The following is a 10615-nucleotide window of genomic DNA, read 5'->3' as shown; positions in this document are numbered from 1 at the left end:
AGAAAAAGACTGGAGCGCTTTGTCAAGCGGGCCAGTTCTGTCGTGGGCTGCTCGCTGGACTCTCTAGAGGAGGTGGGCAACAGACGGACGCTAGCTAAACTAAAAGCTATGACGGACAGCCCCTCCCACCCCCTCCTGCCCATCCTGACAGCTCTGGGTAGCTCCTTTAGCCAGAGACTATTACACCCGCGCTGCAAGAAGGAGAGGTACTGCCGCTCGTTCCTACCGACTGCTGTCAGGCTTCACAATTCCCAATGATCACATGTGAAAAAAAAAAAAAAAAAAACTGGACACTTGTAAATATGGGTTGTTGCAATATATCTAAATGCATTTCTTGATTCTGCACTATGTACAGTCTTGTTTATAGAACGGTTTTTGCACATCTACATTTGCACAGTATACAGTTGACATTTTTATTTTGTTATGCTTAGAATATCTTGTTTTCTATCCTTTCACTCCCACCCCAACCCCATCCCTCCTCAATTGCTGCTGTGGACTGCAAATTTCCCCATTGCGGGACGAATAAAGGTATTCTGATTCTGATTCCGATTCTACAGCAACAAATTGGGCTGCACCGATCTCCTTTTTAATGTCATTTCTAATGACATCACTAACTGCTTCAATTAAATCGTTCTGTATTCTGTTTCACAGGCTAGAAAATACAGTGGATGTCCCAAAATGACTCGCTAGCCTGTCATCTTTCTCAGCGAAAGCATGTAATAGTTCAACATAGTTGCCACGATGAGCGGAGCCTTTACTTTCATCATTTCCACGAAATGCCAGCTGTTGTTTGGCAAGGAAGCAGGTGGCATTGATGAGATCTTTAAAAATCTCCCGCTTCTCCTTTACCTTAGCGTTGTCGATGCTGATGTTGAGTCTTCGCTCATTTTTGATGAGGCTCCGTTGTAAAATTTTCAGGTCGCAATATCCCATTTGAGTCCAGACATTGTCACAATTTGAGAACAGAAGGCAGAAAAAGCAGAAAAGGCGGTTTCTTGCTGGACATCCACACAGCCAGCCTTTTCATGTGTACCAGTCCACCTGAAAAGAGCGATTATTGTGTCCCGTTGTCTGAAGCAAACCGTTTAGCTCCGGTGTTGGTCTTCCTTTAATTATTACCTCCTGCTTCGATTGAAAGTCCAGTTTAGAAAATTCAAATTTAGATATGTAATCCTCCATTCTGAAAGTGAGGCCAAGCAACACGAAAAAATGACTTCAGGGTTGGGATATTGCCTCCCCTGCCTCCACAGACTGCACGTCACTGGTGGAGTATTGCTGTGAGGCAGAGAAGGGTGACCCACTTCGTCGCAACAGTGCACGGTGGTTCGTCATTATCTTGATTTAAATTGAAGGAATTGACAAATAATACTAAATGTAATCACATTGTTGTTGAATGCAATTTAATGTACATTCATGTAAAACAATTAAAGGACAACCGACAACTCCGGACAAGTTGTGTCCATAATTTGTAAAATGGCTTCAAATGACTTCTACTGAGCATATTTTACAAAGATTCCACCGCATATAGCTATATTTTACGTTTTAAGACTCGTGCTGAATATTCCGGAAGAGTTGATGACGAGTCCGTAGGTGACGTCACTGAAGGAACGCCCCTGTCCGAAAAAAAAGGACACATTGTAGCAGTCCTTCCATCACGTCAATGCTTGTTTGGTCTGAAAACCTTGTGTTGCACCAGAAAGAGCCAGAAGAGGGCGTCCAAGCTCCATGCAAGGAATTTATCAGTCTGTGGAAACGGGCTGATTCATTCCTCACAGGAGCTCGGTGGCCATTTTCTGCCTCTTTTTGGGTGAGACATTTCCCCCCAATGTTGCACACATTGGGGGGAATGTTTCAAGAATGCTTCACAACTATTTGAATCATATTCACATCAATGTATTTTACTGTACTGTTTTTTTAAACCATGTGTTACACCCAAAAGCCGCCAGCAGAGGGAGCCCAAGCTCCATGGAAGGAACGTATCAACCTGTGGAAACGGCTGATTCATTCCTCACAGCTCGGTGGCCATTTTCTTGCCTCTTTTTAGGTGAGACATTCCCCCCCGCCGGTTTGCCTCAAAATGACACGGAATAAATTCTTTAATCGATTACAAACATGTATGCATTCCTCTTCAGAACTATTTGAATCATATTAATAACTGGATGTGTAACAAGAAAGCATATTATCCGAATCTGAAGCCATTGTTTTTATTCTCCAGCAATGCAAGACGTCTTGGCGTGACGTCACGAACTGGGGGCGGGACTTTCTGAAAATGCCCAATTCGCAGCTCAATTTTTTGCAGATTTTGGACACTTTAAGTCATTTTTATTGGTGTTTTTCATTTGAATAAAAATATCATACTGCGTGTTTTGGGTATTTTAGATGCTATAAAACGTTTTTCTGATGTCAGTTAGGAAACAAAAAAATTACGTCGGTTTTCCTTTAAACATAATGTTAAAGTCACATTTTGAGTGTACAGCTTTTCATTGAAGAACACAAAAAGAAAATTCAAGATGGAAAAAACTGCATTCGAACAAAACTAAATCACATTGACTCAACAAACCAGTCTTAATCTCACCCAAAAAAAAAAAAACAGCGAGGAGGAAATGACTCAACAAACCTGTCTTAATTTCACCCAAACAAAACAGCGAGGAGGAAAAGGTAATCACAACCACAACCAGACAATCCAAAGATGCACCCAGCCGTCCATTTTCCTCACAAAGGCTGCATTGTTTTACTGTTGACTGTTTTTTATTACAACAGGCGTTAATGTAAAAAAAATAATTGATGCCGTTTTGTGCGCCTTGGACCTGGTCTGGTCCTGTTGCAGGAATATTTTTTTAAATATGGTAACATTTTTGTTTTTTTTTTTATTGAGCATTGATTTTGACTTCATTTTGTGTCTCCTTTCCTTGATTCTATTTTGAGATCGTTTTCGTTCGGTTTGGGTGAACTCGCCGTTGCATGACCGCCTAGAAATTATTTTAAAACATTATTTTAAATCAAAACCAAGGACGGTTTTGAAACTTTTATTTCGAAGGTAGTAAACGGCGCTCACCGTGGGAAGATTTCCGGTATGCAGAATGTCCACAATAGTGATGGGAATTCCGACTCTTTTCAGAGAGCCGGTTCTTTTGGCTCGGCTCACTAAAAAGATCCGGTTCTTTTGGCTCCCAAATGGCTCCTAGTTTTTTTTTTTTTTTGCTTAAATTCCAGCAGCTCCTGTATTTTGTTTTTCTACTTTCATTCGTTTCATAACTTTGCTGCTGTGAAATGTAAATGTATCCACTGAGAGACTAATAAAGGCAAACCCAATCCAATTCCAAATTAATTAACTATCAAAAATCATGTAAAATAATGTGAAAAACGAATTACTCATGTAAAAAATACACTATATCAAATATGTTTTTTTAATGTATGGCTTTATTTATATGTGCACAGAGTTAGTGGATGCTAACTTTCACTTTCCCTGTGGTTACTCTTGTCTGATGATTGCTTTTCATATTAATAATGCTATAATCCCAACTAGTAAAATTGATAATAATTGAATAATAATAACAACATAATGTGATACCATTTGTCCACTGTACATGTCTACAATGATTTCCAGTGACCTGCTCAAATGGCTCCAAAACAGTTCACACGCCCTACACTGCCTCCCCAGCTCCTCTGCTAAATTCTCTGAAAATTGTCTTTCATTGAACTCAAAACCATTCAGCAGACGTGTCCCTACTTTGAAATTTTCAATAAAATGGCATGTAACTGACATCTAGGATTTCGTGGTTCTGGATATCTAGCAGTCAGTTGTCAGATGCTGCCTGTAATGGGCAGCATCTTCACAGCCCCGCTTTGTTCAGCGGAAAGGTCGGTGCTGTTGGACAGTCTGCTGTTGGATGGATGCATGGCTCGAGGAGCCCGCGATAAGAAGAAAGGAGCGTCAGCGCAGAGCGCCGATGCGTATGTAGAACTGTCGCGGCTTGGAATTGAAGCGGATTTATGTGGAACAGGAGATGTGAGACTTGTGTCTTGTCGTCAATGGATGCTACAGCTTCGTGTTTGCTTTCAACATTTAGCTTGTAGTAGACGTGCAAACTCCACCATGACGTCCCTGATCCACTGATGAAATGGATGCTTTGATCCTCTCCTCTTTCATCTAGAACTGCTTCATGTCATCACAAAGAGGGTACAGCGAGTCCTGAAGAATGAATGACTCTCTGTGTCTTTGTGTTGTCATATTATTTATTATTTTTGTTTTTCCCCAAGATGGCGGCGTGTGAACACGCAGCGGCTCCCCTCTCCCGGCAAATTGGCGTTTTCATGTTTATTATGTTTGTTAAAGTCATTATAAGTGCTTTGCACGCTGGGTCCGAGAGGACAGTAATTTCATCTGTGCTGTATGCCATTTATATTAGCATATTTGACAATAAGGCTGACTTTGACTTTAGACAAATAACTATGGCTTTTTTGACCCGTTCTTGGACTGCAGCACGTTCGTTGTCATATATGATTTTGGTATGATTCTTTGAGAAAGTCTTTTCAGAATCAGAAAGCCCTTTCCTGTTTCATGTGCTACTCACGGTGTGCTTCTATTTCTCTAACCACTTCGTGTTCTCCTCACTGCTATGTGTGTCTGTAATTCTCCCGCCCTGACTCTATCGCGGATCTTGACCAATCAAGTGCGGCTTTAACCAAAGACTGGGAGCGGGGAATAGAGCGGAAAAAGTAGGCTCCCATTTCCGGCACTTTGTTAGTAACCGGCTCTCTTCGTCAGTGATCCGGCTTGTTCGCGAATGACACATCACAAATTCACAATCGCTGGTCTGACGCAGGCTCACACTGCGGCGCAAAGAGCGCCTGACCAAATATTCCTGAATTTGTCGGCGACATGCTCAAACCCCCACTCGGATGGCCCACCGCCATCTCGCACGGCTACAACAGCTTTAGTTGAAGTTTATTGTCCGATTCAAGTCGCCTCTGGCCACAGGTGTTTTCCCGGCCTAGTTTAGCTTAGCCAAGTTAGCTCGCTGCAAAAAAAGGCTGCAGTCATCGTCAGCGAAAATTGTTGTCATTTTCGTGTGAGCAATGTGCGCAAGAAGGACACCAGAAGACGAGGAGGAACTTTATGAGGAAAAAGAGGACCACAAAGGACAACGTCAACTGCAGGACGCCATTTGGAGGATGCAGCCAAGAATTGTTCTTCACAGATTAGGTTGAGTCACACTCTTCGTCTCGCTTGTTTCCAAGTCTTTTTGAACGGGCTTCATGTGTTGTTTTTTTTGAACGCAGTGCACGCATGTTCAAATAAGTCACAGACACCGGCTGTAGGAAATGACAAGTAGAAAAACACAAAGCTCTCACAACATATTTCCATCATTAGAAGTCCCTAAACGTGTACGACATAGTGACTGACGAAACCGAATCTTACATGAAGTGGCTCTAACTGTCAAAAATGTTTAATTTCAACGTCAGTACTTTTTAAATTCAGCTTACAATTGTCATAATACTTTAATGGTCAAAAACAAAGCATCTGGTTCGAATTTCGATGTATTTCAGTGCAGCATCCACCCTGCACCGGCTTTCTCCAGTTTGTCAAATTGCCCGAGTGTGTCAACATATCTCCAGCGTGCTATGAACTTTGACATGTGTTATTGTTAAATATCTCGTGCATCCTTTATTCAATATGGTTGGTGAAAAGCCAAAGGCTGTGTGTAAAGAAATAAGTGTAAAGAAGATGCCAGCCATTTCATTTGAGTGGCAATAATAAAGAAGGTACATGCGGGTGAGAAGATGTTGAGCGTTGCACGTGTATACAACGGGAATCGTACTTACATAAACCTTGAACATACTTATGTAAGCCTTAAAGGACAACCGACGTCTCCGGACAAGTTGTGTCCATAATTTGTAAAATGGCTTCAAATGACTTCTACTGGGCGTATTTTAATAAGATTCCACCGCATATAGCTTACGTTTTACGTTTTAAGACTCGCGCTGAACATTCAGGAAGTCTTGTTTTTGAGTTGGTGACAAGTCCGTACGTGACGTCAGAAAAGGACCGCCTCCTCACCGTACAAAAGACGCATTGTAGCATCAATGTATTTTGCTGTACTGTTTTTTTAAACCATGTCTTACACCCAAAAGCCGCCAACAGAGGGAGGCAAACTCCATGAAAAGAATGTATAACCCTGTGGGAACGGGCTGTTTCATTCCTCACCGGAGCTGGTCGCCATTTTTCTGTTTTTGTGTGAGACACCCCCCCCCCCCCGCCCGTTTGCCTCAAAATGGCCCAAATAAATTATTTAATCGATTGCAAACATGTATGCTTTGCTCATCAGGACTATTTGAATCATATTCATAACTGGATGTGTAACAAGAAAGCATATTCTCCGAATCTGAAGCCATTGTTTTGATTCTCCAGCAATGCAAGACGTCTTGGCGTGACGTCACGAACTGGGGGCGGGACTTTCTGAAAATGCCCAATTCGCAGCTCAATTTTTTGCAGATTTTGGACACTAAGTCATTTTTATTGGTGTTTTGCATTTGACTAAAAATATCATACTGCCTGTTTTGGGTATTTTAGATGCTATAAAACGTTTTTCTGGTGTCAGTTAAAAAACAAAAAAGTGATGTCGGTTGTCCTTTAAACATACATTCCATAGAAAATATAGCACTGAAGCAACTGACAAATGAATTTACCTTCCGAACAACCGCTCGGAACGTATCAGGTTTGTAAATTGGGGAGCGTATGTATTTTAAACAGGTTCCTTTGTCATCAGAATACTCAGTATGTAGAACACTGCTGTCTGCTGTGTAGAAATGTCATCGCACCTTCACTGGCAGGCCATTCTTCTTCAGCAGCCTCAGGAAGTACATCCTCTGTTGGGTCTTTCTCATGATACAATCTTCCAGTGGATCCTCAGCTTCCTGACAGGCTGGACACAACAGGTGAGACTGGGAAAATAGAAAAATATCATCATAAACACGTACCAATAGCACTGGAGCCCCACAGGGATGCGTCATCTCGCTGCTACTCTTCTCACTCTACGCAAACAACTGCACCTCAACACCCCAGCTGTCAAATTCACGAAGTTCGCAGATGACACCATGGTCTCATCAAACACAGGGACGAGTACCGACAACAAGTGGAGGAGATGGTGCTTTGGTGCTGCCGTCACAACCTAGAGCTGAATACGCTCAAGATCCTAGAGATGATCTTGGACTTCAGGAAACATCCATTGCCACAGTTGCCCCTCACACTATCCAACTGCCTCGTGTCAACCATCGAGATCTTGAAGTTCCTGGAAATCACAGTCTCTCAGGACTTGAAGTGGGAGGTCCACACCACCTCCATCCTGAAAAAGGCCGAACAGAGACATTTCTACACGGCTGTCCGTGGGGTTGTGTTTTTCAAATTAGCAAATAAATGCGTTTAGCTCATCAGCCACACCCTTGTTCCCTGCTTGGGGGGATGGCACAAATGTATCCCCGAGCAGAACAGGGGAATGTTTCGCTGGTCTCATAATGGCCTTTGTCAGTGCCATGTTGATTGTAATTCGAAAATGTAAACCGTAATTCCACGTTTGTCTTTATTTGTCTTACAGTCACCAGTGAAGATGTGTATCCTGAGCGGCAGGATGCGGAGCCCTCTGACATTAAAATGGATGCATCACTCGCTGATATTAAACTGGAAGTAGAGACAAAAGAGGTATCCCACTTTAAGGAGGAAGAGGAGAGGGAGGCTGATTACATCAAAACAATAGAGAAGCCAGTGCAGCCATGCATAAAGGTGGAGGTGGATGATCCCTCCTACATCCCAGTAGGGCATGAGGAGGTTTCCTGGAAGTTGCCATTGACTGGTGTTGCCCTGAAGAAGAGAAATGAGGCTGACGGAGGGGTGGAGCCGTCAAGCAGCAGCTCATGTCAACATATCACAACACAAGCTATTGTAAACCACTGGGGGGAACAAAAAACAGATGGCCTATTAGCGCCACTATCGGATCATGACATGTTGTTAAATGACTATGATGACAAGAATGAAGTGTATGATGGTGATCTGACATGTCTCACTGACAACAAACCCTGGAAATGTTCTTGGTGTGACAAAAGGTTTTCTTTTAAGAGTCATTTGAAATCACACACAATAACCCACACAGGAGAGAAACCTTTTTCATGCTCAGTGTGTGCGAGAAGATTCACTCGGAAGGAAAGTTTAAAAATACACACAAGAACACACACAGTTGTGAAATCCTTTGCTTGTTCAGATTGCGGTGAAAGATTCTCTCAAAAGGGAGCCTTCAAAAAGCATGTAAGAAACCACACACCTTTTGCTTGCTCAGATTGTGGCCGAAGATTCTCTTACAAGGGACACTTTGTAAATCATAAAAGAACCCACACTGGTGAGAAACCTTTTGCCTGCTTAGTTTGTGGACAAAGATTCTCCCAGAAGGGAACCTTAAAGGCACACTCAAAAATCCACACAGGCGAGAAAGAGTTTATGTGCCCAATTTGTGGCCAAAGATTCTCGCGGAAAGAAAGTTTAAAAATACACACAAGACTTCACACTGGTGAGAAACCTTTCTCCTGCTCAGATTGTGGTCAAAGCTTCATGAGGAAGGCAGACTTGAAAAAGCATTTAACAACCCAGACACCCCAGACTGGTGAGAAAAATTTCGCCTGCTCAGATTGTGGCCAAAGATTCTCTCAAAAGGGAGTCTTAAAAAGGCATGTCCAAACTCACACTGGTGAGAAACCGTTTGCTTGCTTGCTTTGTGGCCAAAGATTTTCTCGGAAGGGAGACTTAAAAAACCACAAGAGTACCCACACAGGGGAGAAACCTTTTGTCTGTTCAGACTGTGGCCAGAAATTCTCTCATAAGGGAACCTTAACAAGACACAAAAGAACCCACACCGGTGAGAAACCTTTTTCCTGCTCCATTTGTGGGCAAAGTTTTGCTCAGAATGGAGTCTTAAAAACACATCTTAGAACACACACTGGTGAGAAGCCTTTTTCTTGTTCACTTTGTGGACAAAGATTCACTCAGAAGGCAACATTACAAATGCATATATGGACACATACTGATAAAAAACAATTTTCCTGCTCAATTTGTGGCCAAAGATTCTCGTGGAGGTATCAGATTAAGAAACATGTATGTTCATGAGATGAACAGTTTTCATCTCTCTTCTGAGCAGGCTTCATGATTTCATACCCCAAGGCTGATTGTCTTTTACTGTATCTTCTTTTCCTTTCGGCTTTTCCCTTAAAGGGGTCGCCACAGCGAATCAGTGTCCTCCATCTTCAGAGGTTTGATCCGTATGTTTGTTTTGGCCAAACATTTACGTTGTATGCCCTTCCTGACACAACCCTCTGTATTTATCCGGGCATGGGACCGGCACAAGAAGACATATGTTCCTTTGTGGCTACAGAACAAGCAACTCACTCAGTAAAAGGCTCCCAAACACAAAATGGCAAAAACTACACTCACCATTTGTCTTTTACTGTATGTACCTTATTATTAGGATGCTGTGGTTTTCTTTTCCTTGAAAGGTTTTGTTGTTGTCATGAATGGGAAAATCTAGCATTATCTACATTATCATAGTGTTTGGTTCATCATTGCAGTTGTTATTTGGTTTTGAGTTGTGGTTTTAAATGTAGTTTGTTTTAATTAGTTCTCAGAGGAAGTTTGGTTGTTTGCATTTGGTTTTTTTTTTAAGCAGAACTGTCCTTTGTCGAGAAATCCTTTCAGTTGTTAGATATGATGCTGAATAAATTGGACATTTTCCATTTTGTCATGAAATGTATGATGTACCCATTAGTGCCTAGTCCTATCAAATAATTGAAGTCTGCAATTAATTTAATTAATGTATATTCTCTCACTCTCTCACTATATATATATATATATATATATATATATATATATATATATATATATATATATATATATATATATATATATATATATATATATATATATATATATGTATATATATATGTGTGTGTGACGGGTGTCACAACAGTGACTGTCTTCATCTCCACGATGCTGCCGTATTAATGATACCAGTCGTGTGGACGTGTCTTTTTATTTTTGCAACACAGTATGGCAGAAGGGATGGGTGAAGTCGCATGGGTTTTGTCTTGTGATTAACCTGAATCACCAAGATTGTTCTCAAATGCAAAACATTGTAGATAACAAAACAGAATTAACAACGTGTGATCGTATCGTGGTTATTTACAGAAAAAGAGAATACAACACAAGTTCAATGTTATTTACATGATGTCCCTGAACGCATCATACGCACAGACTCGGCAGAACACGCGGTGCGCTTGCAAGGGCGCACAGTTCAACCCGCCACGAACATTCACGGGCAAATGAAACACGACACAAGAAACTAAATATTGTACAATAAAACGAAATGAAACAATTATTACCTGCAACACAGTATGGCAGAAGGGATGGGTGAAGTCGCATGGGTTTCGTCTTGTGATTAACTGCGCAATAGAAAAGCACTATGAAGCACATGTGCTTCAAAGTTCCACTCGACAAAACGTGAAGTAAATAAGGACACAAAAAGTAATCTGGACTCGAAATGAATAAGGGAACTAATTAGATAACACTAGACAGTAC

At 41.6% G+C, this 10615-nt stretch overlaps 1 protein-coding gene across 1 annotated transcript; it reads left to right on the top strand.

Annotated features, from left to right (window-relative positions):
- Positions 1–4788: 4788 nt before the first annotated feature.
- On the top strand, positions 4789–9880 carry LOC148889073 (uncharacterized). The gene is given in 3 exon segments (XM_089012360.1): positions 4789–5206; positions 7596–9144; positions 9146–9880. Coding segments are annotated over 3 exon segments (1722 nt in total). The 5' UTR covers positions 4789–5079; the 3' UTR covers positions 9192–9880.
- Positions 9881–10615: the final 735 nt, after the last annotated feature.

Source organism: Hippocampus bargibanti, linkage group LG13 (assembly GCF_051943395.1).
Source record: "Hippocampus bargibanti isolate YZ-2025 linkage group LG13, ASM5194339v1, whole genome shotgun sequence".
Lineage (NCBI taxonomy): Eukaryota > Metazoa > Chordata > Actinopteri > Syngnathiformes > Syngnathidae > Hippocampus > Hippocampus bargibanti.
The sequence above is the reverse complement of the archived record's forward strand: the minus strand, read 5'-3'. Positions and strand labels throughout refer to the sequence as shown.